At 44.0% G+C, this 25,619-nt stretch overlaps 4 protein-coding genes across 10 annotated transcripts; 2 read left to right on the plus strand and 2 right to left on the minus strand.

Annotated features, from left to right (window-relative positions):
* Window positions 1–204: 204 nt before the first annotated feature.
* On the minus strand, window positions 205–16,428 carry LOC117592410 (dystroglycan). 7 transcript variants are annotated; one of them, XM_034286147.1, is made up of 15 exons: window positions 16,029–16,428; window positions 8,090–8,460; window positions 7,446–7,640; window positions 7,258–7,389; window positions 7,051–7,193; window positions 6,757–6,840; window positions 6,625–6,685; window positions 5,214–6,047; window positions 4,308–4,478; window positions 3,746–3,841; window positions 3,353–3,681; window positions 2,132–3,279; window positions 1,854–2,054; window positions 1,608–1,769; window positions 205–1,544 (listed from the first exon to the last, which is right to left on the minus strand). In XM_034286147.1, exons 2-15 carry the CDS (start codon window positions 8,204–8,206, stop codon window positions 1,423–1,425), a joined length of 3,795 nt encoding a protein of 1,264 aa, XP_034142038.1. In that variant the 5' UTR covers window positions 8,207–8,460; window positions 16,029–16,428; the 3' UTR covers window positions 205–1,422. The 7 variants fall into 7 exon arrangements, with proteins under 7 accessions (XP_034142038.1, XP_034142037.1, XP_034142036.1 ...); XM_034286146.1 differs by having other exon boundaries at window positions 3,353–3,678; window positions 4,308–4,481; XM_034286145.1 differs by having other exon boundaries at window positions 4,308–4,481.
* Window positions 16,429–17,542: 1,114 nt separating this feature from the next.
* On the plus strand, window positions 17,543–18,009 carry LOC117592415 (39S ribosomal protein L34, mitochondrial). Its single transcript, XM_034286155.1, has 2 exons — window positions 17,543–17,676; window positions 17,737–18,009. The coding sequence occupies exons 1-2, from the start codon at window positions 17,654–17,656 to the stop codon at window positions 17,957–17,959; spliced, it is 246 nt and encodes an 81-aa protein (XP_034142046.1). The 5' UTR covers window positions 17,543–17,653; the 3' UTR covers window positions 17,960–18,009.
* On the minus strand, window positions 17,964–20,891 carry LOC117592411 (polynucleotide 5'-hydroxyl-kinase NOL9). The gene is made up of 4 exons (XM_034286152.1): window positions 20,547–20,891; window positions 20,357–20,485; window positions 18,334–20,298; window positions 17,964–18,272 (listed from the first exon to the last, which is right to left on the minus strand). Exons 1-4 carry the CDS (start codon window positions 20,803–20,805, stop codon window positions 18,022–18,024), a joined length of 2,604 nt encoding a protein of 867 aa, XP_034142043.1. The 5' UTR covers window positions 20,806–20,891; the 3' UTR covers window positions 17,964–18,021.
* A 289-nt stretch (window positions 20,892–21,180) lies between these two features.
* On the plus strand, window positions 21,181–25,085 carry LOC117592414 (ras-like GTP-binding protein Rho1). The gene is made up of 5 exons (XM_034286154.1): window positions 21,181–21,385; window positions 22,039–22,202; window positions 23,728–23,877; window positions 23,941–24,021; window positions 24,086–25,085. The coding sequence occupies exons 2-5, from the start codon at window positions 22,047–22,049 to the stop codon at window positions 24,275–24,277; spliced, it is 579 nt and encodes a 192-aa protein (XP_034142045.1). The 5' UTR covers window positions 21,181–21,385; window positions 22,039–22,046; the 3' UTR covers window positions 24,278–25,085.
* The last annotated feature ends 534 nt before the right edge of the window (window positions 25,086–25,619 follow it).

Consider the following 25,619-nt stretch of genomic DNA (forward strand, 5'->3'; position numbering starts at 1 on the left):
TACATATTCTCGTACGGGTAAAGTAATTCAATTTCTCTTCATGCAATTATTGCTCTAACTTATGGATTGGATGGGTTTTCATCATATAAAATCAATATCAATCTACGCGCTACAGATAGTAAGTATAATTCATGGGTTCTTAAATAAATACAAGAAAACTCCATTATAGCATGGGGCCAATGGACAATGGTCCAATTTGGGGGAGGAGCTGGTATAAATCATTTGTTGTGTTAAAACTAAGTTCTACATACTTTAAGTAATCTTCTCGTATATAATTAGTTTTTGTGTGTATTCTGTGGATATGGTTTGTTGGTTGTGTGTTTGTTTGTTTGTATGTGGGAAGCACTTGTGGGCATTTAGGAATTGATTTGTATTCAAACACGGAAATTTCGATCCTATTCTATTGGCAGCACTATTGTGGGTTTGATTGCATTCCTAAAACTAAACATAATGAAAGCGCCTCCTCGCCATGTCCCTTGTTTCTGTTCTTTAATGCAAATTATAAATAAAATACTAAGCTCTTTTTTTTTTGGGTAACACTCCATCAAGCATCGAGCAGCCAGGAAAGTGCTCCTTCTGTGTGGCTAGTGTTCCTCTAATCCCAAGTTCAACTAAAATGTTGCAAACAATTCAGCTTAAGCAAATGTTAAGCGGAAAGTCCTGTGGGTGTATAAGCATGCACAAAATTCAATTATAAAACGTATAAAAGCAGACAAGGGACGTGCTCCAGGCGTCTTGCACCTAACTTAGTCAATAGTATTACCGATTGTGTAAATTCTATGCTTAAATGGGCTCGAGTTTGTGTGTCGGTTTGCTTTGCTAGCTCTAGCTGCTTGTCTACTAATACAATTCATTACAATTCGTGTTCGTGGATGTGGTTCGTGGTGTACGTATACATAAATTAGAGTACATACTAAATAAATAATATGCTGAATAGTGTGTTCTGTTTAGTGTTTGTGTTTTTCAAATGTGATTTTCGCTCTTTAAGCTACTAAGCTGTTTGCCAGCTGATCGCACTGAAAACGTTAATTGATTGTTTTTCTCTCATGATTAATACAAAAACATCGTCTCCTCTTCAACATTGAGTACGTTTTGTCTTCAATATGGAATATCCTATATCCGCTGCCTTCCTTCGAAGATGTAGTCCAAAAAGAAACCAATTTGCACGTTGATATATACAAAAGAGTTTTGCTTAGTTGCATATATAAATTGTGCCAATCGGTAGATACATCCATGCATACATATATGTAAGTAAGTAATAGCATTGTTGCTGTTACAAAACATATACATATGTATGTTCATATGTAAGATTGCATATATATATAGATTGTGTGGTTAATACGATGCGATTGTTATTATTGTTGCTGGTTGCTCTATCGGTTTCTGTTGCTGCTTCGTTTGCTTCTGATTCTTGACACTGATTTATGGCGATACATATGGCGGTGGCTTGCGGTAGGATGGCGTGGCTGGTGACTTCCCTCGCACCTCCCTTCCGCCCACTATTACAGCTGGCGGTGGCACATACTCATCCACATCATTGTCGCCTGTAAGGAGATTTGCCAGAGATTACATTTTGAAAGAGGAACGGGTGTGCGGGGTACACGTACCATTCATGTTGGAGGTATTGTAGGACGGTGGCAGCAGCGGTGGCTTCTCGTCTTTGAGTATTACGGGGCTCTTGTTGCCGATTTCGGGCTTTTCCTCATATTCATCCTGAAAGATGACGGGTATGCCCTTGGCCCGGAAGGATTTGCGCTCTTCTTCGTCGCCTGAAAAGGAAATCAAAATTGAATTTGATTCTAGACGAAATACACATGGGAAAGAAAGAGGAGAGGCCCAGTCCGCTGCCTTACCAAGCTCCATTTTGCCGCTCTTGTGGCGACGCCTGTGCAGGCAGCAGGCCACGATAGAGGCCAGCACTATCATGACCAGAATGATGACAGCCGGCAAAATGAAATTGGCCAAGTACTCCTCGCTGAAAGTTGACTTCTGGCTGGGCTCCTCAGTGCGCGTGGGCACGAACTCATGCTGATTGATGTCTATGTTTTCAGAATCTGGAAAAGGAATGGAAGGGCGAAGGAATACCAAATTAGCTCTGCTGCCAAGGGGAAATCTATGCAGACATTCTTACGGTGACAACTGCCAAAAGGCGCCACCGAAAAGTTGGTTAGATTCAGCTCCGGGCCCATGGCTCTCTTCACGCTATCCCTCAGGTTGTCACCGACCAGATAGACACTGCGAGTGGCGGCCAGCTCCTTCTCGGGGCAGCGATTATGATGCTTGTACAGCGACGTGTTGTAAAAGTTGACAATGGTACCGTCCGAGTCGTGGTGAATATTGATGGAACGGATCTGGATCTGATTGGTGTTGGCGTCACCGTTCACCTTGGCTATGCGCTCCACAAACTTCCGCTGCAGGTCAGCATTGAAGTTTTCATGGCGAATGGATAGGTAGGCCTTGAAGAAGGCACCAAATTCCTTTTTGGGTGGATGGCTAACGACTACAACGAGGGCATCGTGGGCACTCAGACCACCGCTGTCCTCCGCCACCAGCAGGTACTCCTCTGAACCGGTGTCGCCCCCTTTGGGGATGCCGTAAAACTCCTGGTTTTTCGAGTCGAACTGCAGCCAGTGGCGTGTGCCCAACTCCTTGTGGTCCTTGGACTTGAGGGTGAGCGTCAAGTCGTTATCATTGGCATCGTAGAACGTGTCTGGCGGCACCTTGAACACCAACAGCTGTCCCACGCTGGCATTCACGCGATCCACTTGGTTGCGCGGCATCGGCGGCACGTTCTTGGCCATTTGCATGGTGGGCTTCACCTTTGTCAGGTCCTTCTGACATGATCCAATTAGCTGGCCAGTGATTGACTTAATGCCCAACAGCGGCTGCACCAGATCGCTCAGACGCTGGGCGTCCAGACGGCTTACAAGCTCGCTCAGCTCCTTCTCGGGGCAATCGCTAGTGGGCAGGGTCTCGTTGAAATACACAAAGATGGCGCTATTGGGATCCAGCGGCGTCTGACGAATCTCTCGCACCACCACCGCCGAGCTGCTGTCATCATCCAGGGTACGAGCCAGAGCATTAATCAGCTTCAGTTGCCAGTCAATGTTGTGGCCTCGCTTCTCGTTGATCTTCACGACAATGCTGATCTCGTGGTTGATGGTCCGCACCCCACGATGCTGCTGCACGCTAATCTCCACCGTCTCCGTGACGGTGGCATTGCCTGAGTCTGTGGCAGAGAGCCGATACTGCCAACGGGACACTGTGTCGTCCAAAGGTCTACCATAGGAGAGAACGCATGAAAAACACATTTAAAACTTTCGACCGGCATGCTCAGAGCCCATCTACTTACAGCCCGTACAATTCCCGCTTATCTGCATTGAACTGCAGCCAGGAGTTGGACTTCAGCTCGTGGCCATCTTTGTCGGTGAGCTCCAGACGCAGGTTGCTCTGATCTTCGGCATCCCAGAAGGTATCCTCGGGAACTTTCATGGTGAAAGCCTTGCCCGAGGTCACCGCCAGTTTCTGCAGACGAGTCTTAATAATCGGCACACTGTTCTCCGGCTGTGGCTCCACATAATCCGTCGAAGCGAATGTGCTGACGGTGCTGGTCGCTTCGGGCGTGGCAGGTGTTGTCGTCGCCACCGAGGAGGGGGGCACTGAAGAGCCTGGGAACAGCTGCTGTCGATAAGAGGGATTAAACGGGATTTTAGCGTTGTCAGGGCCCCTTGGCAATGGCACATACCTCATTATTGGCTAAGCTGCCGCTGCCACTGCCACTTCCGCTTCCACTGCCGATGCTGTTATTGTTGGGGGTGCTGATGGCATCGGCCTCTCCTTCCTGGGAATCACAGGTAAATTATTAGTATTGAGATGACTAATTGATGCCAGATGTCTGGCTCTAAGTGTCATGCTGAAGGAGTCTGCGGCTAAGGTGAGGCAGGCAGAGTTAGTGTTAGTACAACATCCAAGTACGAGTACAAAAACAGGAAGGAATACGTATACGTAGATGTATACGTGCGTATGTGTGTGTGTGTGTAGAAAGTGGACATGCAATTACCAAGGACCCCATGCAGGAGGTGGGGAGGAGGCACACTCTAGTTCTCTAATTGCCACATGCTGCGAGTAAGTGCATTGGCCGGAAGGAACATTCCGCGCTTAATTGGATTCAGGACAAACCAGTGGACGATGAACGGGTAGACGGGCGTGGCGGAGGGGAGTGGTGCAAAATCTATGGATCGACTTGTAAGCTTAACAACTAAATGTTTGCATGGCAATTGCAATGCAATGGCGATGCGGCATTTCACCTTAGAACTAATTGTGCGGTGCGTTGCTGTGGACTCTACTACGTGAGCATCGATTTCGCCAGAGGAGGACGTTCTGGCTGCAGCAGCTGTTGTTGTTGTTTGTATTGTTGTTGCTTCTTCATTATCTTCGATGGGCGGAAAGCTGCTCAGCTCGAAATCATTTAAGTTTGGCTGCTTTTTGATTTGAATTTCAACGTACATTTAATAAAGGTTTTTTTTGGTGGAAGGTCGAAACTAGCAGCGAAAGATCCACACAACACATTTTTCAACTCCTCCTGCGCCTGTTATTCTCAACTAAATATTCAACCAATGTCTTGTACAATGAAAATTTAATATTTACAAAAACTAATTGTACGAATGAACTTTAATCTTAACAGCGTTCATTCTGCTCTGCCTTCACAGTTCATTCTGTTGACGCGATCGTTTATCAACACAAAATGTCAAAAATCAAAACAAAAGGGAACTGCAGCATATACAATGGATACATATGCCTGACCTGTTTAAACGTTAATATTAATCTACTATTTTATCTAGTTTGCTAACATTTATGTACAAAAATAACTCCGCTAAGGGGCTTTTATGACAGCAACATGGATGTTGTTAAGCCAATTTTATAGAGTTAACTCTCATTTTATATAGCAAAAAAAAGCAATAAAAATACAATATCAATATAAAAGAAAAACAAGAGAGTTACACATTACGAGAGACAAGGACAGAGACAGAACTAAGCTAAACTCCCTGGCTGTTGGAGGAGACACGCACAAAACATACACGCACACATAGTGAGAGAGAGAGAGAGAGGATAGAAGTGGGTGGACAGAACAGTTTACATGTGACAACGGCAAGAGACAAGAGAGACAACACACACAATCACGCGCGCGCACAGACAAAAGCGACATCATTTACCTTTGGCGACATTTCAGACAGTGTTGTTGTTGTTGCTGGTGTTGTAGTTGACATTGTTGCTGTTGGTGTGATTGTTGATGATGATGATGAAGTTGTTAGAGTATTGTTGTTGTTGCTATCTAACACAATGTCTGTGATGGCGACAATGTGAGAGGATGGAGAAGAGGATGGGAATGGGGATGAGAGTGAGGAGGAGGAGGTCCCAGTTGTCGATGCAGAGGTGGACATGGATGGCAACGAAGACGTTTCAACAGCTTCGATTGATGGACCAACAGAGGACGAGGAGGAGGAGGACATTGACACTGAGGAGGTTGCATCATAGGGTGAGAATGGCTTCTGCTTGCTGTTGCTGCTGCTGCTGCTACTGTGCTGTGTGTCGGCAGAGACGGACCCCGATATGGGTGGGAGTGTGGTACTATCAGCGGTGCTAAATGTTGCAACAGCATCCACATCTACGACGGCGACGGCATCCACCTGATTCGCAGATTCCTCCTCCATGTAACTCGTCTTTACCATATCCGTGGCAGAGCCAGGCATCGCAGTTGTTGCTGTTGTGGCAGCTGTTGTGGTGGTGACCACATCATTTTCCTGGAATTTCCCTTCAACAGCGCCCAACTGCTGGAGCTCTACATCCTCCACATCATCATCGTCTGCACCAGCACCAACCTCATCGACGGCCAATGGCCCGAGCACGGGGACCAGCTCCTTGATATTCTTCGTATTCTCAATGGTCTTGCTAATCACGGACTCCAGCTTGGAGACGCTCTCCTCGATCTCCTCCTCCACACTGGCCACCGAGGGCGTGGCAGGTGCAGAGGCAGAATCACCCTCCGACTTAGGTTAGTCGATGGATCGATGATTCGATTGTTAGTTACGATTAGGATTTCGATTGCAGTTTAAATATTTTTACATTCATCAAACAAATGAGAGAACGAGAGAACACAATGAGAGCGATATATAGATAGAGAGATAGAGAGAGCGAGAAAGAGATGGCAAAAGAGAAGAAAAAACGTATACACCATATGATGAATTACAGTTAGTTACAGTAGTGTAAATATGTTTCTATATGTATGTGGATATCGGATAAATGTTTTTTGCTTTTCTATAGTATGTGTAGGTTGTATCCGTGTTCCATATGAGGTGTATTTTTGGTGGCTGTGCAAATGTTATTAACAAAGTGCAGTGTTGTAAAACAAACAATAAATAAACGTATGACTTCCGGAAATAATAACGGAATCTCGACTTGTATGCATTTATACATAGTTCAACACGATCCACAATGCATTAACCTCGGAGTATCCTCATTTAAACGGATAAACGTATAATGAAAACACCGAGAATGAACCAAAATAAATATTGGGAAATGTCGTAGGTACAGATAACCTATTAAGTAATCAATCGGAACACTCACCACTCCATGATGATGACGATGCGCATGCGTAGTCACTGCTGGCACTTCCGTGCTTGGCTCACTGTTCCCCAACAAAATATATATATGATATTATGACAGAAACTTAGGAGCGGTGACTGCGGCAGTACTTACGAAACTTCCTCTCCATCATCTTCATACTCGTAGTCATCATCCTCGGCACCAGAACCCTCCGACTGACGTCGCCTGCGTTGGGATCTAAAAGTAGAGGAAGGGGGATCGTCAGGGAAACGGTCTTTCAATGTGATTTATGCACATATCTCGGGTTACATCTCAATGAGCATTATTTGCACAGTGACATGTGTGATGGGAAATTAATTTATTGCTTCATTGATTGATGGATCGCCAATATAAACTAGCTACCGTAAGAGCCATCGTTGTCTGAGGTTCGTTTGGTTCGGTACCCACCTGGACTTTAATTCCTTGCGCCAAATAAACCAGAGACCAAAGTTCTCCTCCGTCAGAGCACCAATGGTCCCATCCTTCACCTGGTGGGCAATCTGCTTGGCTATCGGCTCACCCATGACAAAGTAGCTTGGACCACAGCCGATCTGCACCAAAGAGAATCAAAGTTATAACAAATGGAGTCTTAAATAAAATCAAAGAAACACAAACCATGAAACTGGCGCGTCCCAGCCGACGATTTAGAGTCTCTATATTCTTGTTCCCCTTGCCGCCCTTTCTCATGGCCAGCTTGTGCATGGACCTGAGCTCCCGCTTCGACACCGAATCCAGCGAAATGAATTCCTATTCGGGAGACAAATTTAAATCTCTCGACATGCCCCGAACATGCTGCAGCTTACCTTGGGTATGGCAAAGAACTTCGCCAACATCGACTGAACATGAGCTCGCTTGGTGGCCGTCAGCTCGCTCCAGTCGTGCTTCTTCAGCAGCAGCGATAGCACAATCTCGTTCTGCTGGTTCTGGCATCCCATCAGCTCCGTCACATAGGGATCCTGCTTGTAGGCGGGCACATCCCTTGGTTCAATGACTGGCACCTACAACAATAAAATAGAGAGAATGGTGAGTGACAAACAACTCGTTGGCTTATTGCTTTAGCGGCCACAATCTAATCGAATCGAAATTGTTCACTGCATAATTCAAATGAAAAGCGTCATGCATCCATCCATCATCCATCAAAGTTAGCCAGACAAGCGACAGGATAGAGTCTGAGTCAGAGACACAGACACACAAACATAATAGTCGTTCTACAGTGAATGCTTGTAGGAGTGCACTCTTGCAGTCGAAAGAGTAAATGATCCGGACTTTTAAAGTTTTTGGAATCGTAAACCATAATCTAATCGAATATAATCCATTTAAATTCTTGTTAATTATGTGACTGAGTAACACTTAATCATGTGGGCAATCATGGGCTCTCTTTAACATATTCTCTACTAACGCAAAGACCTCCAAAGAAGAAGGGGAGGAACCTACACCCATTACTCACCTGAGAGTCGTTCACATTGAAGTCCCGCTCCGCTTGCACCAGGGCGATGGCGAGTGTGGCCGCCAGCAGGAGGAGCAGGCGGTCTCCACTGACCGATAAGCACCGCGACAATCTCATATTTCGATTCGTTTTGGCGATTGCCCAGATATGTGTGTAAAGAATGCAGTTTCGATTTCAATTCAGTGAAATATTATGTGGCAGTGGTGGTGGGGTTGTATTTCTTTCGATTTCTTTTGCTTTCGAGTTTCGCTTTCGTTTTGGTGCACAAAAGTGGAAAGAAAGAGAAGAGTTTGCTGTTTGGCTTCGTTTACATCATCTTCATTAGCAGAGTAGTCTCGCCTTCGTTATCATCATTGTCCGATGATGATCATCTGCAAGTGGAATTTATGGGAATTTATTAAACATATTTTATCGCTTTGAGAGGAGAGGGTGCAGTGTGCTGTGTGGTGTGTGCCTATGCTAATTAAACGTTCACTTGGGTTCGCTGACCCAAAACTCGAGACCCAAACCCAGGCACAATTTGTGCCTTGAGCATTATTTATGTGTGTGTGTATGTTGGTGCAACTCTTTCTCCCTCTCTGTTGTCCCTCTTCTCAGTGTAATTAACATAAACAACTGTTGAGTGTTGTTTTTGCTGTTGTTATTTTGTTGTTTTTCCTGTATTTGGGGGAAAAATTAACGCCCGATGAACAAGATGCACATGATCTTTTTTTTTGGTAATTGGAAAGACCCCCGAGACAGACAGACATGAAAATGGAAAGTTCGACTTGGAAAATGCTTAATTAAAGAGATGTTATCAATGGCGGTAGGAGTGAAGAAGTGAAGGAGAAATATGAGAAGACAATTGATGGCTGATTGATTATAAATATTGAATATTATTATTATTCTCTAGTATAATATGCCCTGTTCGTGCTTTATTAATTCCAAAAATAATTCTTGTGCAATTATCATTGAATATTTATACCCTTACAAATATTCATAATACCCAATTATCAGCGTTGAACAATGAATACTACTATTCTACTCAAATTTCACATAAATTTTGCATAAGAACAAGTATTTCCCTTTGATTTAATTGGGTCGCTCCTTCCACAAACTTTACCCCCACGCACCCCCTTCAGTCTGCTCGAATTCCCATAAATTTGTTAATCCCTCATTGGGCATGCATCCGTCGACGCTTCCCTAAGCTGTCGGCTTATCATCTGGATTCTATTTATACATTCTTTCCATCGACTGCGCAAAGTGCGGGGTACGGCACGGGGACCACTCCCCAAATAACTTTCAAATAATCATTCAGCAAACACATTATCGGCCTCCCTCCTCCTTCTCTCTTCACGGCGCAACATGTGTTGGACATGCCCGCTGCTGGCAGGGTGGATGGAGAGGGGGTGTTGGGGTGTGACACAAAAATGGGACCACAATTGCACAAGTTGGCAGCATTCTTTATGAATGGGGTTAACATTTCAACTCGGAGGGGGGTCACTGGAAAGCCATTAAATAATACGTAGGGGAATGTGCATGGAAAACGCATGAAAAATGCATGTGAAATGCCTTAATTGAGGCAAGCAAGAAATAATCGTATACATAACAATAATTAATATGGCAACACCATTCCATTGGCATTGGAATGAGCAGTGGTAAATAATAGATAGCTGGGAAACGATTTGGCTATGCCAAAGGAATTTTATTCAGAATTCCAGCCACAGCCACAAGAGAAGAGCATAAATAAATGCGAACTAACATAGCATTTATTTATTCTCTATATTTTTACTGTACACATCTTTATTTGTTTTTGTCTGCTTTCTAGTTGAATTTAATTGAAGAGTCCGCCCTGAAGAGACCCGCCTGGAATATCAAATGAGTGGGGGGGAGGTGAAGGAGCAAAAAGTGTCAGGCGGCAATATGCCACCAATACATATTTTTCTCTCTCTCACTCTCTCTCTTCCCTGTGTGTGAGTGTTCGTGTATGTGTAGATGAACTTAAAATGCAGCGAAGCATGCCGGGCCATCACTCGTTATACCCCTTGCACACTCCCGATTCCCTTTAGCAGCACAGCTAGTAACAGCCCAGCCCTCCTCTATCCATCACCACCTCTCTTTTACCACCTAACCATCACCTCTCTCTTCTTACACACCTCTCTCCTTCTCTCGCACTCTTACTCTTCGGCATGAATGAGAATGAGGCTCAGGGGCTTAGTGTGTTTGTGTGTTTGTTGGTATGCAAATGAATTAGCATTGCGCCAAATGCAAAAAGAGCTGGAAGAACAGTGACAAAGCGAGGAGGCGGAGTAGGAGTAGGAATAGAAGAAGAAGTTGGAGCACGAATAGGCGTTGTAGTTCTAGTTGTATGGCGAGTGGGTTGTAGGTGGAGACAGAGAAATGAGAGAACATAACTTAACAGCTAGGAATACAAAACAAGTTTCTCTGCTGCTGGTGAATGCATCAACGGAGATAAGAGAGTTTACATAGAAGCGCCGCAGCCACACACACACACATGTATACCCACAGCTGCAAGTGGAGCTGGAGCAGGAGAACTAAAGCCTGGCTCTGGAGTCTGCGGCGAGCTGTGTGCGGTTGGGAGTGGAGTGGGGTTGAGGGTCAGTCAGTTCATAAATTGAGTCCAGCACAAAAGCAAACTAATAAAGGTACAAGAACAATACAAAGACTAACGATGATGATGATACTCGGGCTGATAATGATGTGCATCGCCCACGCCTAGGCGACTTTTCAAGTCTGCCGTGGCTGTGGTTTTCATACCCTCACAGAGAGTATGATAAGTTTCAGTAGATGTTGGATGAGAACAGAAATCATTTTTTACCTACTAAAGTGATAGCCAGGTTGGAGAATAAGAAAATGTAGTTGCTTTGGGAGATAATCCAATCAGACTTAACACACTTAAGTTTTCTATTTTTCAAATCATACAGGGTATCTAGAGGTTCGCTTATCCACCACTAACGCTGCTGTTGGGATTAATATGATGTTTCATAGGCCTGCATTTAGAGCCCGCCACTTGGTGGGTCAGCAGTCGCTTTCCATCTCTCTCGCTTCCCCTGGCAATTAATTACATCTTCCACCACAAGCTCCACTCAGAGGTTGCCCTGTTCAATTAGCCTTGGTTAACACACACACACTCACAAACACACAAGCAAGATGCCTTCTTTACGTGACACAAAAGATGTTGATTCTGCAGCCAGTCGAAGCGGCCGCGGCTGCGGCACTTTCTTACAAAGAAATTCTTTCATCAAGCTGCAGCGCAGAATGCAGCGACCGCATAAACCAATTTATATCCATTTTCATGCACACACGTACACGGTGTACTCTCTCTCTCTCTCTGTCAAGCATTTATTTTGGTGACTCAAACAAATTATTCTTTTTGGCACTGAAGAATATCTTTTAAACAGCTTCTACTTGACTTTTACAGTGAGTTTGGAAGGGAAGTTATGTGTGCAGTGGATAAGGAATCGTTTCCCTTGTGAGAGTATTCTGTATTCGATGTCTTTTAAATTTTGGGCTATTTTCTGTGGAGCATATTTCACGTCTTAATTCGGTTTTCTTCAGAAACAATAAACAGCAATTGTATCGTTCTTGTTCATCTTTCCAGCTTTCCTCCGCTTTCTTTCTCTCATTATTCTTCTTCTCTTCCCCCATCCCAATGGAACCCACAGGGATGCCCTCTTTGGGGGAGCTTTAATTAATTTGATTCGCCGCACTGGGCGCAACAACTCCAGCGATGACGACGACGACAACAGAGACGACGACTTCCAGTGGCCAGCATTGTGCGGCTAATGGATTGTTTTCGACTTGTATTTTGTTTACGATGCTGCCTGATTGAAAAATTGTTATACATACAGTGAACGCACACATGTATGCATCTGCTACGAATATAAGTACTTGTGTATATGTGTGTATTTGATAGTTTGACCCATAATCTTGTCGTTGGAAATAGTCTTATTGAAAATATATTTTGTGGCACGCATCGTCAATGGACTGGAACCGACGCAATGGCCCCTGGCACGAGGTTTACAATCGGATCGGAAAACACACACCAAACACAAAAAAAACTCTATTCTTTGGGTACAGAGTGGAAAGCAGGCCATGCAATTACCAAAAATAGCCCAAAGTCTCTCCTCTCTCGGTTCTCCTCAATCAGCGCCACGCATCTACTCTAAGGCAGGGCTGGGGCTGGAATGGTATAATATGGCATGGGAATGAAATGATGAGTTGCTCACGAAAGGCGTGCCGCACTTTGATATTTTGAAAAAGGAATAACCAAAAAAATATTTATTTTTTATGGCTACCAAGCTTAAAAAGTGATTGAAAAGCAGGAAAAACGCTGATGAATTGAGTTTTCTAATGTATTACGAAATTAGAAGCGAGTTAAGTGGTAGAATTCCAGCATCTTTTCAGGAAGATAAAGTCATTTTGCCCCATATTAATATTAAGTTGCTGAAAAGATTTTAACCCGATTGCCCAACAATTTCAGAATGCATAATGATATCATTTTGGATCTTCTTTTGAGCAACAATAGTAGTGGATGGAGGTCAAACACATGGCGAGCATTAAAATGGCTTTCACAGATAATACTACTGTATGTAGAACGCCACAGACAAAGCAACAGACAGAGGCACAGGCCAACGCCGCGACCAAACAAAAGATATGATAACAGTTGGTGGTGGGTCTACAGTTAGTCAAATGATATGCATATCTGATAAGTGTGGTGCCGCATGAACCAGAAAAGACAAAAATTATTAAGGTAGCTGAGGTGTAGCCCAATTTCCGGCCCAATTCCCATTGCCCAATGATCCATGGAAAGCGGACCAAAAAAGGTGTTAGCTTGGGCCAAACCCCGCCCAGTACGTGAGTGCAGGAAAATGCAGCATAGAGCACGTCTCCAATCGAACAGTGCTGCCCCCCAAGAACCAGCAGACCGACAGCTGGCGGCACAGATCTACCCATATCAGTAATTCCATTGAGTAATTGACTGTAATTAGGGTATGACGATGATGGAGACCAATTTGGTGATATGCATAATTGAAGTAGGGCTGAAGAAGTAAGAGAGGAGAGCCGAGCAGAGCAGAGCAGAGAAAAGACAACTGATTGAGTGATTGCAATCCGATTTCCAATTAAGACAAACACAATCCATGACAAACCCATTTTGGTTAAAATATAACTTAAATGTGAACAAAAACGCAATCACGTGTCGTTTGAAACGAACGCAGAGCGACACTCTACGCCGCAAAATTCAGCTGAACAGCCAGCCGATTTAGCGTGTCTGGCATACCGGCAACTCAGGTTTATGTGGTGCTTTTATGTACTGAATGGAAACTGATCCAATTGGAATTTCAAATAAAGTTCTCAAAATTAAACCCCACTTATGTACTTCGCTGTAATTGTTATTCGATGGGAATGCCTTTTAGTAGATTGGTGAGTAATATTGTACATGCAGCAATTCTACCGAATTGCTATGCTATAACTTTAAATATGTTTGTTTCTCTGCAGGTACCTGGGATAAATAAGGAGAGTGCAAAGGAGAGCGAGTAGCAAACGCTGTCACTGCGGGGGCATTGATCCAATACCCTACACTACGAAGCGATTAAGTTTGTGGAGTCACAAGAAAAATATTTTTGCGTGGGGCCAACGTCTGGGACTGGGCAGAAACAGGGGCCGGGGCAGGGGTGCAGCAGGACAGGGCAGGGCAGGGCCGAACAGCCGCCATATTGGCCAAATGGCGGCGGCGTTGGAGTTGCATTTGGAGCTGCAGACGAGCAGCGAGACGAGGGCCAGGCCATGTGCAAAGTTGGCGATCAAATGCGTTTCGAGATCTCTTGCATGCATAATGATTGCCGTCTGTTCCTGCTTTTGTCGTTGATATTTCGTAAAAAGTTTTACGAGTGTGTGTGTGTGTGTGTGTGTGTGTGTGTGTGTGAGTGTGTGTCTGTTACACCAGCAGCAACAGTAAAGCAAATGCTAAAAACAAACACACAACGCAATGCCAGCATAGAGGCACAGAGGCGTTGATGAAGACGACAGCAGCTCTGCAAGAGCAAGCGAAACAACAGCACCAACACAGCGAGAACAGTTGTGTTGTGTTGTTGCCTTTTGCCGGCCCAGTATGTTCCAGTGCCGCTGAGTTGGACAGCTGCCGCCATGATAGATATTCCCCCGTTTGCTCCATGTATTTTTGTACTTTACGGGCCATGAAGAAGCCGACCAAAAAGAGCAACAAACAAGTGTAAGAGAAATACAGTCAGCAACGAAGTTCTTACACACTGCAAATATGATATTCAAGGCGAAATCAACTGATAACCAAGATAAACCCCTATCGATATCGGTGGAAAGAGTCATCAAACTCTTTGGAATTCATTGCGCTGCGGCAGAGGAAGAGGGTCAACACCATGAATCAACAGAATGAACTGTCCGAACGATTGAGATAGAGAGAGCGAGAGCGAGAGAGTTCGGGTTGAGCAAATTGGAATGTGGAAAGACCCACCAACTTCCAGATAACGAAAGACAAATGCGAAACAGACATTTCTTAAAATTGGAGACGCAGCTGGTCTGCACTTGACACGCAACCCGGGAAAACGTTCGGCCGAACGACCACCCGCCCTCGTCGTTAGCCCAGCCTAACAAATTGACGCAATCTGATTAAAAACGCATCAAAATAAAACTAAATTTGAGAGAGAGGAGTCGAGGGGAGAAGCAGCAACCTATGCTAAATGGTCGTAAAAGTAATTTTCTTCCCGCACGGCACAAACAACACACACACGCACACACGGACCGAAAGCAGACGAAAAGGGAGAATTTAAGGGTGCCCAGCGGAAGCAAATAAGGAAAATGCCTGGCCTGGCCCACAATCAGGTCCCAGTTCCAGGCCCTCATAGAAGCGCCCCGTCCCCCATTTTGCGTACGCAGCATCCGCAAAAGAGTGCCAAAAACTGGAATGGAATGGTAATGGTCGGGATTGGGTACAGTGGCCACTCACTAAATTAAATCAACAAAAGTTGTTAATTGAATTAATGGCTGATAAAGTGAAGCATACTCTAGAAATTCTAAGGGATTGGTTATACTCTCCATCAACTGGCTGTCAGTGTTTGCGAGGACTCACTGTAGGTGGTGTTGGTACGGGTAAAATCAGTGCGGGCGGAAACTGAGTGCCGTCATCAAAACACACGCACACACACACTCTTAAACAGGCAAAGAGAGAAATAAAGGGAGAGACTGAAAAGGCAGACACATGAAAGTCAGCAGAGTGGAGAAGGGTGGGTAAGCGAAGTGACAGCTGCCGTCCCAGCCGCACCGCATCCGCATGACATGACCGGGGAAACACTCTCCATTTGCAGGGGGGCCCGCCACTGCCACTAAAATCATTTGTTAAACCTCGTTGCCATGACAACTGGACTTTGACTGACCGTGTCCTGGTCAGATTTTTCGAGTTTTTCTCGCCCTCTCTCACGCATCCATACACGAAAACACACACCATCATAAACATCATCATCATCAACACCACCAGCAAATGGGAGAAAAAGAACAACAGTGCTGGGATGTGTTGCAGCCTCCTCCATCCATGTCGCTTCCGTGTTTCGAAATTCAATTTATGTATACTTTATGGTGCCGCATCGTCGTCGCCGCCGACGTCGACGTCAACTTCGACGTTGCCGGCTCCCCAAGCGCTGGAGCTGCGCTGCTCCCCACCATGGAGCCCAGTGAGGCGTAGAGAATTCGTAAGTTAAGGAAAATCGATTTTCTTGTTGTACTTTTTTCCTGTTTCGGCTCGATTCCCCTCTCGTTGCGAATGCTGCTGCCTGACGCTGATATAGCTAATTACAATGCACATTATGGATTTCTGGTTAATGGATATAAATAAATGCAGGCTGCAATCTATCCCCACTCACACTAACACAACACGAAAGCACGCACTCGAACATGGATGTGCACTCACCTCTCTTGTGCTATTTTGAATGCTCCGTTTTTCGGGGAAGTCGAGTCTGCGAGTCGCCAAGTGCACTCTACCATTCACTCGGGCCCCAGATTCCCTTGGCTCCACTGTCCTGCTACCAAAATTGCGTCCAAAGAGCGACACACATACATCGGCCTAAATGTGCGGCAGAGTCTCGTGTGTGTGTGTGTGTGTTTGCTTCTTTTTTGGTTTTAATTTTCACTTGCAACTCTTTTTTCACATTCACTGCAGAGATCTACTCTACTCGCTTTTGCACACTCTATTTACGATAACGACGCACGGACTATTTTTTTAGCACTTCGGGACTCACATTATTCTGCTTGTTTTAATAAAATAAAATAGAAAACATATGATAGCCGAACCGAACGGTGAACAGCAGTGTGACCGCTGAACTATCGATTAGAAAATAGTCTACGCAACCCTCATAAATATACCAAAATACACCTACTTATTTTAAATATATACTGTAAATATACCGTAGTCTGAAATCATAGTCCTCGATTTTGATGTTCTAGTTGATATTACCAGCTTGGAAAGACTTTTAACCTTGAAACGGCAATTTAATACGATTGAAGAATACATTTGGGTTATTATAGATACTACTTTTTATTTTGATTGTATACCTTATGACTTTAAATTTTACAAATTGGTATTTGAATTGTTCATTAAAATCAGCCCATCTGGAAGCAAGGGAGCTTTGACTTCAGTATATAAATGTATGTAATTTATTAACAGAGTCACATGTATGTTGACTGATTTCATTGACAATTACTGAAAGCGCGCGCAACAGAAGAGGAAACGAAATAATATTTTTTTCCTGAAAATTGAACAAAGCGTGGGATGGAATGGAAAATAAGAAAATGTTATAAGCTCGGAGGGGTTTGGGCTAGAATCCGGCTTGGACATTGGAATCATTATCATTATTAGCGTCTATTCATCGGCGATTAAAGATGTTTTCTTTGATTTTATTTCCTTTCTTTTATTTATATATATATATATTATATATATCAAATACTAATATATAGTATTTTATATTTAGTTGTTCAAACTCCCTTCGCAAAGGAAAAGAGCTTTCAAACTCCCTTAACAAAGCAAGGGAGCTTTCACGCTGCGAAATTTGTACCAAAAACTAAGGTGTCGACAACAGGAAAATATGTCACAAAAATTTCAGGTGCGCCAGGTAAATTACACGGCGATTTTAATCCTACGTTACGGAAATTCTCCAGGGAAATCCACTCCTGTCTCTAAACGGTCATGGAAATTCTCTCCTGAGTCTAAACTGTCAGGGGAATTCTCTCTTGCCAGACGCTCTCGCATGCACTATAAGGATCGTTTCAACAGGTGCAAAAAGGGGGAAGCTTCGAAAAGTTCGTCCTTTTTTACCTGCTTGCCATACCTTGCGGTCACATGTCAAAGAGAAGATTAGGTCAGCAATTCCTTTCTTTCGTTTCTCATTTTTGCGTCTCAACATGAGCTCAGAAATATACCAGTTCACACTTACCAGTTTTTGAATGGTGGATTAGTGGGCTAAGAAATATACCACCTCTTTACGTCACACACCTTGGATATATCTTGTTGTTATTGAAAATTATTACTTAACCAGAAACATGCTGCAAGGATTGATTCAGAGGTAAATATCGATTCAAATGCGCTATTTTGTATGAAACATGAATGCCTATTGTTATTTTAGAACCTGCCTGGTGGCATTCAACACGGCACAGACCATCCTCGTGCGGCAAAAGCACGCCTTCGACCGGGCCGTGCTCAAGCCAAAGGTCCGCTGCCACTTCCCCAAGCCGCGCGAGGTGAAGCGCATCAACGTCCATGGCTGGGACACCCGCATGTCCACACCAGAGGGACGTCGTGTGCTGATGCGCAGGATCCTCAAGGGCAGACACAACCTCTCGCACTAGCATCTCGTCAATAAAGTTTTTTTATTTTACTTTTCATAAAAGTACAGGTAGTTGGAGTAGTGTTAATCTTTCTTAACGGAAGACGTTCGCGAATAATACTGGTTGATGCTTTTGGTGAGCCAGCCGGCGTCGTCCTGCTGGCAGACAAACGGCAAGTGGCTGCCAACCTGCGGCCCAGGCTCCGTGAAAAATTTTTGAGGCAAGCTGATGTCCCCGCAGGATACGAGACAATTCACTTCGGACATTCGCTCCAGGGGAATGGCTGGCACGAGAAACAGCTTCTCCTTCTCAAAGTCAATGGCACGGACAACACCTGTTGGAGAACAAGGAGCAGTTGAATGAGGAAATGAAATGGTTTAATCTCTGCTGCTTACCCATGCCCAGGCACACGGGAAGACCCTGCGCGCCCCGATGGGCCAAGAAAACCCAATTGGCTTCCATTCCAGCGATAATGCTGCTCTTTTCAACATCGTCCTCGGTGGGGTGGACAAAATGAATATTTCCAAAAGGTGTGCTGATGGGCTGGCAGTCGGTCGGGTGCTTGGCATTGCCCCTGAGACAAGAGCTGAGGCGGACCAACAGATTGGTGAATCTCATATCCCTTGGACTCATGCGCCAGACACCCTGCTCTCTGGGTGGAACTGCACTTGGCAGCACGTGAAGCGCGTATTTGTGGCTTTTACGCTCAACCCTGAATGGCGCATCTTTGTAGACATAGGGACCTTTCACCTGTGAAAGGTTCGACCAGTCGAGGGGCGAGCTAAAGTTGTTTATGGGCAAAGTACTCGAGATCTGCACCACATCCGTTGGCTGGACACAGTCTACCAGCAGTGCCATCAGCTCCAGCCCAAATCCCCTATTGTAGCCCATCGTGTTGATCAGAAATGGTATTTCGGCATACTCGGGATTCTGGTGGATGTGGGACATGAGCTGAGTCACCGCCTTGGCATACTGCATGTGGCACATGACGATGTTCGTGTCGCCCACGACATACGCACGATCCGGCTGCTTGTTCAGTAGGATGCCAGGCCCCAAAAGCGGCTCGTCAAGGATGGTGCACGAGACCGTTTGCTGCAGAAAGATCTCCGGCTGGCCAATGTCAAGATCGATGAACAGAACGCGTGGAAAAACGTTCAAGTGCCGATTGAGCAGATAGCGCAGCAGGGTGGACTTGCCGACACCTTTTCCACCAATTACCATCAGTCGAGTGCTCTTATTAATCTTCAGCTTGGTCCACTCATTCGGCACCTGAAGGGTGCGACGTTTATCGGAACTCTGGATGTAACAGTTTAGCACCCGTTCGCTTTGAGAGTGGGCCACGCTCGTGCTATTGACGTGGGGGAAAAGTATTTGGTTCATATATCTCTTTAAAGTATCGAGCATGTTCTGGGCCTTGGTGTTCCTCTGCAGAAGGACAAGGGCATCCTCCTGACTGTTGAAGCATTCCCGCAGGTTGTCCAATTGGGCGCGCGTAAACTTCTCCGACAGTTTTTCCCATTCAATTTTCTCTTGTATTGGTTTCAGACGTTTCTTTGGGCAAATGCTCACCCAACTGATGCCTTTGGGCGAGTATATTGTCAGGCTTTGGCGTTTCTTGGCATTGAAGCCGTTCACTGTGATCTGACCTCCGAAGAGTGTCAAAACGACAGTGCCATAGAGCTCAATGTCCTCTTTGATCACAGCCAGCACATCGTTGCACGTTGGGCTATACTCAAAGATGCTCAATGCTGGAGGGCAGTAAGGCAGAGCTCCATTGAACATCTGGGAATACTCCATTGCTTGGGGCAACTCGTCTACCACCTCCATGGCGATTTGAGAATCTTCAGGCAGTGCAACTGGTGAGGCAGTTGGGGATTGATCTTCTGCAAAGTCTTCAATGGTGATTACAGACTCTGTATCTGAGTCCAGTTTTGCTTGCACCAGCGGGGAGGGTTCGGCATCCGATGGAGAAGGTATCCCGAGTGTCTCCTCATCTTCAAGTGGAGCTTCTTCAATAGTGAGTAGAGAGACCGCATCCGAGTCCTCTTTATCCGCTATCGTTTGTGTTTCTCCTGCACCCGTTTCTTTGGTTAAATTATGCATTTCATCTTCCTGTTTGTCTTCTTTATCGTTGATGGTTTGAGCAGCCGATTCCTGAGCTTTATCCCCATCGTCATCCCAATCGTAGAGTTCTTCTATTTTTGTAGATTTCAAATCATTCGAGAATATTACAATCTTCTTAACAGATCCCTTCACAAGAACACGGCACTCTGTTTGAGCATTTGCCTTTTTTGGGAAATAAACTAATTTTTTGAGAGGTTTTTCAAGTACCATTGGCACTCTCCAGGCAGTCTTGGATTCTATAAAAGAAATATTTTATTAGATTAGAAATATCAGATGCAGGGGGTCGGATCTCACGTGTGTGTAGAAGAAAATCAGTCTGTTGCTCATCATCAAAATTACTCCCAGGAGATTCATCATCATATGCCTCTTGGTCCTTCTCGGATTCACTGCAATCCTCTTCGGAATCTTCTATCTCAATGGTTCCTGTTGTTAAAATGGTTTACATTAATTTCGTGTTTTATCTAAAATACTTTGCTCTACGTACCATCCTCTAAGTAACGCAGTTTGGACCATATTTCAGCATTTTTTGTTGGGATTGCTGAAAGCCCAATATTAGCATCTTCGCCTTGATCAGATGTTTTCAATTTCTTCGGATCGCTCGCACTGGCTGTGATTTGGCAGGCTGATCGCTTTTTTGGAGCAAGAATTTCTGAGGTATTTTCGGTGTGCTTAGCCTCAGCTCCATTTGTGTCAGCCATAATGTACTGCTTCGCAGTGGGGTTGTTAATTGATTCTATATGCATCTGACGTAGGTCTTGATTTTCTACTTTCTTATTTAATACTTTACTTATTTATTTAAAAACAAAAAAAATCCCGGCGCATGTGAGAAAAGAAAGAAGTATCAGTGTGACCGTGGATGTATCGACAAAAATATACCGCCTAACCCGAAATAAATATCATGTAAATATACCTATGCAAATACGCTACACAGAGATGAAATTGTCAGGAAGCCACCTGGCGAATATAAGATTATACGATACATATCGAACGATTGGCAAGGTGCGTGACCTAGAGAGGGATTAGGTTATTATACAACTTTCCCAGGCGCGTGCGATTACACACAAGTATCGCATAAATGCGACTCTGGGGTTGAAGGCGTTGGTTGGTCATCGGGGTTCATCGCGCTGCCAAGAAATGAACATTATTGTTCATCGTCATTTTGCATGAGAAAAAATCGTCGATTTCAATTCGAATTTTTGTAATTGTATTACCTTTAATACGAAACAATAAAGGCTAGACGCATAAGAATCAACAAGTTTGTGCCATTTTTAAACAAATTAAGTGTCGAATTCGTACTGAGTGTTGTAAAAATCACCATAAATTGTAAGTTGAAAGAGCAGTGAAAAAATTCCACAGAGGCACGCACACACACTCGCGAACGCACATACACAAGCAGCTAAGCGCAAAGGCAGACACACACAGACAACAGCAATGCGAGTGGATGATGAGATGTTTTTGGAATAAAAGCAAGAAGCAAGCGGGCACGGGACGAGGAGTTTCTTTCATTGGATTGGAGAAGGGAACAGTGCGGCGGGGTGGGCCCTAGCCCTATGACGCGACCACTTGGGACAAAACCAGAGAGTAATATGCATCAGGAGCATGAAGTTCAATTAAAGCCAAACAATTATGATCTGAAATAACATGTTCAACACGGACGTTGGCCAAAAAGAAAAGAACCCCCACTTTTGACTATTAGATCGCCGTCGTTCAGTCAAGAGTATGACTAAGTGTGTGTGTGAAAGAGATGGGGCGAAAGAGAGCAAGCGAGCGTGTGTGTTGCTGTTGCGGTGTGTTGGGGGGTGCTGCTGGTGTGAGTGCCGCCGCCTGTGTGCCAGTGTGTGTCTTTTTCATTTCGATAATTTTGAACAGCTCGCGAACAGTTTTCGCGAATAAATGAAACAGAACTCGGAATTTGATGAACAGAAGAACGTGTTGCCTAGCATTGCATCCACAATCTCTTCCTTTTGCCATTGCAGAACTTCCAATGACGACGATTCGCAAGAAATTGGTAATTGTCGGCGACGGTGCCTGCGGTAAAACTTGCCTTCTGATTGTCTTTAGCAAAGATCAATTCCCCGAGGTCTATGTGCCCACTGTGTTCGAGAACTATGTGGCCGATATCGAAGTTGATGGTAAACAGGTAAGTTTTCTACAAGCCATGCTATACCACACCCTGTCGTTCAATACCCCCTTCCACCCTTTCCAGTGCTAATCATCTGATCTCGTTTTATGTGTTATTTGTGCATTCAGCAATTTTGAGTGCGCGTATCCTCCTTATTCGCCATTGTACCCACACATGTAAATTTGCTTCTACACCGCTGTGTGTGTGCATTGTGTATTTTCTTTATTATTCGTATTTCTTCGCCACCCACAACTCCCACCTCACTTCCCCACTACGTTTCCTTTTGTGGGGCTTGTAAAAAAAACGCCGTGAGTCAATACCGAACGACGACGGAACAGGCACACACAGACCAGACACTCACGCACACTGGTATACTCACGAGTGTTCGGTGAATACTTCTATTTTGGCGATCTGAAAATGTAAAATTTTCAATATTCGTTGCTTTCGGCTCTGTTGATAAGTGAGAAATATCTTTTCAAACGTTTGATGATCTCTTAAAACTGTGAAACCTCGTTCGGCAAACAACTCTTTTTTGAGTTCAAAATTTTTTGTAACATTTGTAACTGGTCAATGCGAACTCATCGCCTGCGACCAACCAATTTCGCTGTAGCGATTAAATTTAAAAAATAAAAATAAAACTGAAATATTCGTAAATGACTACTAGGATTCAGAAATACGTTTAACAGTCAAATCATACTCTGCTATATTTGCCCCCACTAAACCAATCATTCACACATAGCCCGGACCAGACCGAGAGAGAAACACTCACACAAACAAAGCGCAGTTGGCAGCACCAAACACAGTCGTGGAGCTCCCTTCCTTCCGTTTCTTCCGTTGCTTGTTTTCTTTATTTTGTTTTTTTTTTTTTGTCTTATACAAGTCCGTTTGCGCACAGACAGTTTAGAGCGTTGCGCCGACCCTACAGCCCCTGCCCCTGATGCCAGCCTACCATACCCTACCCTCTCTTTATCTCGCTCTCTTGCTGAGCACATTCTCCCTACCTGTGTGTTTTGGAGCCAGCGCTCTCAATCTCTCTCCATCTCTATCGCTCGCATTTGTAATGATTATTTTGCGATTTTTTCTGGGGAGCCATTAAGTCATGATTCTGAGTTTTCGCTAAATTCCATTTCTAATATTTTCATTCGTTTTTCTGAATAAACACGGAAAGTGTTTGTGCTGCGCAATATACATACATATATACATACATCCATATGTATGGCTGGCTCGGAAATATGGAAGACCTGTGTTTGGATAACGTTTACATACCCATTCGCACACACATTCGCACATGTGCACATACATATGCTGACGCTCGCGTCATTCTACTTTTATATGATTAATACGTTCGGTATTTCCGCCGCTGAGCTCCTTAGCCCTGCTCTCCCTCGCTCATTCGCTATCTCCAACTTGAAGTTGTCTCCTCTGCTCTTCCATATTCTCTGCAAACACTGTTTGATGGGCACCCATCGACACCTACATACGTATCTATTCATCAGCGATCGTCCTCTGTATCACCTTTTAATGACACCATTTCCATTTACAGGTGGAGCTGGCCTTGTGGGATACAGCCGGGCAGGAGGACTACGACAGACTACGACCGCTGAGTTATCCCGACACAGATGTTATACTGATGTGTTTCTCAGTGGATTCCCCCGATTCACTAGAAAATATTCCTGAAAAGTGGACCCCAGAGGTAAGTGATTGGCTTTGCCTTTAACTTTTGACAACAATAATCTCTGAAATGGCATTCTTGTAGGTCAAACACTTTTGTCCAAATGTTCCAATCATTTTGGTAGGAAATAAGAAAGATTTGCGAAATGATCCCAACACAATTCGGGTAAGTCTCTCAACTGGAGATTCGTTTCAGATTCAATCTATTTATATTTCTGTATGTCTTGAAGGATCTCGCAAAAATGAAGCAGGAGCCTGTTAAGCCGCAGGAGGGACGCGCCATGGCCGAGAAGATAAATGCCTTTGCCTATTTGGAATGCTCGGCCAAGTCCAAGGAGGGTGTCCGGGAGGTGTTTGAGACGGCAACCAGGGCTGCGTTGCAAGTTAAAAAGAGGAAGAAGACCAGATGCCTTTTGCTCTAAAAGAGCAACTAACAAGTGAAAATCTTTAACCATAAAACAACAACAGCAACAACAACACACACACACCACACTCTCACACACGGCATACACACACACACACACCTTTTACAAGAAGAAAAAGAACGACAGCAACAAGTAACAACATCGGCTGAAAGATATATCATCAGGAAGGAGTACGCCAGCAACTAACACAGCAAATCGTAGTGAACCGGGGACAGAATGTCTCCCATGCGGATTTGATTTTATATACAGTCTAGTGTAGTTATAAACCGAAGTAAAACCACAGTAATAACGATGGCATTATTATTTGTATATCCCTAGGGCAGCATACCGACCAATCGAGTCGAGCAGCTGCAATCCAGAAATATATATCGATATATGTATACATATTCAAGTTGCATCAGTTTCTGTTCACCCCCTACACCCAACGCACCCGCTCTTTGATGATTTTTGTGACCTTGTTGCCTTGAGTGGTAGACCCGCCTGCCTGTGCGAGTGTGTGGCAAGTGGAATCAGTTGGACATGTTCAGTCAGACGCGATGAAATGATCTATTATGTTCCCTTTTCACAAGTACTACTTTATCAAGAGACACAGATACCGCCAATAAACGATGAAAGCGAAACTACACTACAAGCAAACACACACACACACTCAGAAAACATAAAACTTTCAACACAAACGATTAATGTTTATTATTTGATTAAAACGTAAGCCACAAATGAGATGCATTCAGTTTTCGGGAGCGGGATTCGTCCCAGGAATATGGAATCAGAGCGAAAAGTTTTTAATATTTGTATTTTGCATTAACACAAATGGAAAAATAATGAAAACAAAACCAAACTAAATGTATGACGAGGATTTTATAATTTTATAAAATGCCAGTACCACATATATATATATAAATATATATAAATACATTTAAATATACAGTGCATATATGTGTGTGTCTCTTTTTGTATTTTGTACCGTCAATCGTGTAAATTCTCACACAGAAAATGTTTAAACAAAATAACACTCAAGGGAAAAGTGCCGTTTTCTACAGCAACAACAGCAAAAAACAACCGCAGAGAAAAAAATCAGAATATTTTCTATATAAGTGTAACTACGCTACTATTTTCTACAGTTACTATTACACAATTTACTAAATTTATAAATAAAGAAAAAAAGAAATACAAAGAAACAAAAAAAAAACACTAAGATCGAAAACAAGAGTCGAAAGTAATTTGTAATTTTGTGCATTCAAAGTTTTGCTTCCTATACAATAAAAAAAACACACACATTTACCAGATTACCAAAATTAGAATTATATAAATTCCATATATGAACATTTAAAACGAAAAA

The sequence above is a fragment of the Drosophila guanche genome, unplaced genomic scaffold, assembly GCF_900245975.1.
Source record: "Drosophila guanche unplaced genomic scaffold, DGUA_6, whole genome shotgun sequence".
NCBI classification, from domain to species: domain Eukaryota; kingdom Metazoa; phylum Arthropoda; class Insecta; order Diptera; family Drosophilidae; genus Drosophila; species Drosophila guanche.

What these genes read in the sequence shown, in the direction of transcription:
- LOC117592410 (XM_034286145.1), bottom strand. Translation starts at nt 8,206, where the DNA reads ATGAGATTGTCGCGGTGCTTATCGGTCAGTGGAGACCGCCTGCTCCTC. An exon ending in TCAATGTGAACGACTCTCAG is followed by an intron (nt 7,641 to 8,089) that starts GTGAGTAATGGG and finishes TTATTGTTGTAG; the next exon opens with GTGCCAGTCATTGAACCAAG. An exon ending in TGGGACGCGCCAGTTTCATG is followed by an intron (nt 7,194 to 7,257) that starts GTTTGTGTTTCT and finishes TCTTTGGTGCAG; the next exon opens with ATCGGCTGTGGTCCAAGCTA.
- LOC117592415 (XM_034286155.1), top strand. Translation starts at nt 17,654, where the DNA reads ATGCTGCAAGGATTGATTCAGAG. An exon ending in CTGCAAGGATTGATTCAGAG is followed by an intron (nt 17,677 to 17,736) that starts GTAAATATCGAT and finishes TTGTTATTTTAG; the next exon opens with AACCTGCCTGGTGGCATTCA.
- LOC117592411 (XM_034286152.1), bottom strand. Translation starts at nt 20,805, where the DNA reads ATGCATATAGAATCAATTAACAACCCCACTGCGAAGCAGTACATTATG. An exon ending in ACTGCGTTACTTAGAGGATG is followed by an intron (nt 20,486 to 20,546) that starts GTACGTAGAGCA and finishes TTTTAACAACAG; the next exon opens with GAACCATTGAGATAGAAGAT. An exon ending in TCCCGTGTGCCTGGGCATGG is followed by an intron (nt 18,273 to 18,333) that starts GTAAGCAGCAGA and finishes GTTCTCCAACAG; the next exon opens with GTGTTGTCCGTGCCATTGAC.
- LOC117592414 (XM_034286154.1), top strand. Translation starts at nt 22,047, where the DNA reads ATGACGACGATTCGCAAGAAATTGGTAATTGTCGGCGACGGTGCCTGC. An exon ending in TCGAAGTTGATGGTAAACAG is followed by an intron (nt 22,203 to 23,727) that starts GTAAGTTTTCTA and finishes TTCCATTTACAG; the next exon opens with GTGGAGCTGGCCTTGTGGGA. An exon ending in ATGATCCCAACACAATTCGG is followed by an intron (nt 24,022 to 24,085) that starts GTAAGTCTCTCA and finishes TATGTCTTGAAG; the next exon opens with GATCTCGCAAAAATGAAGCA.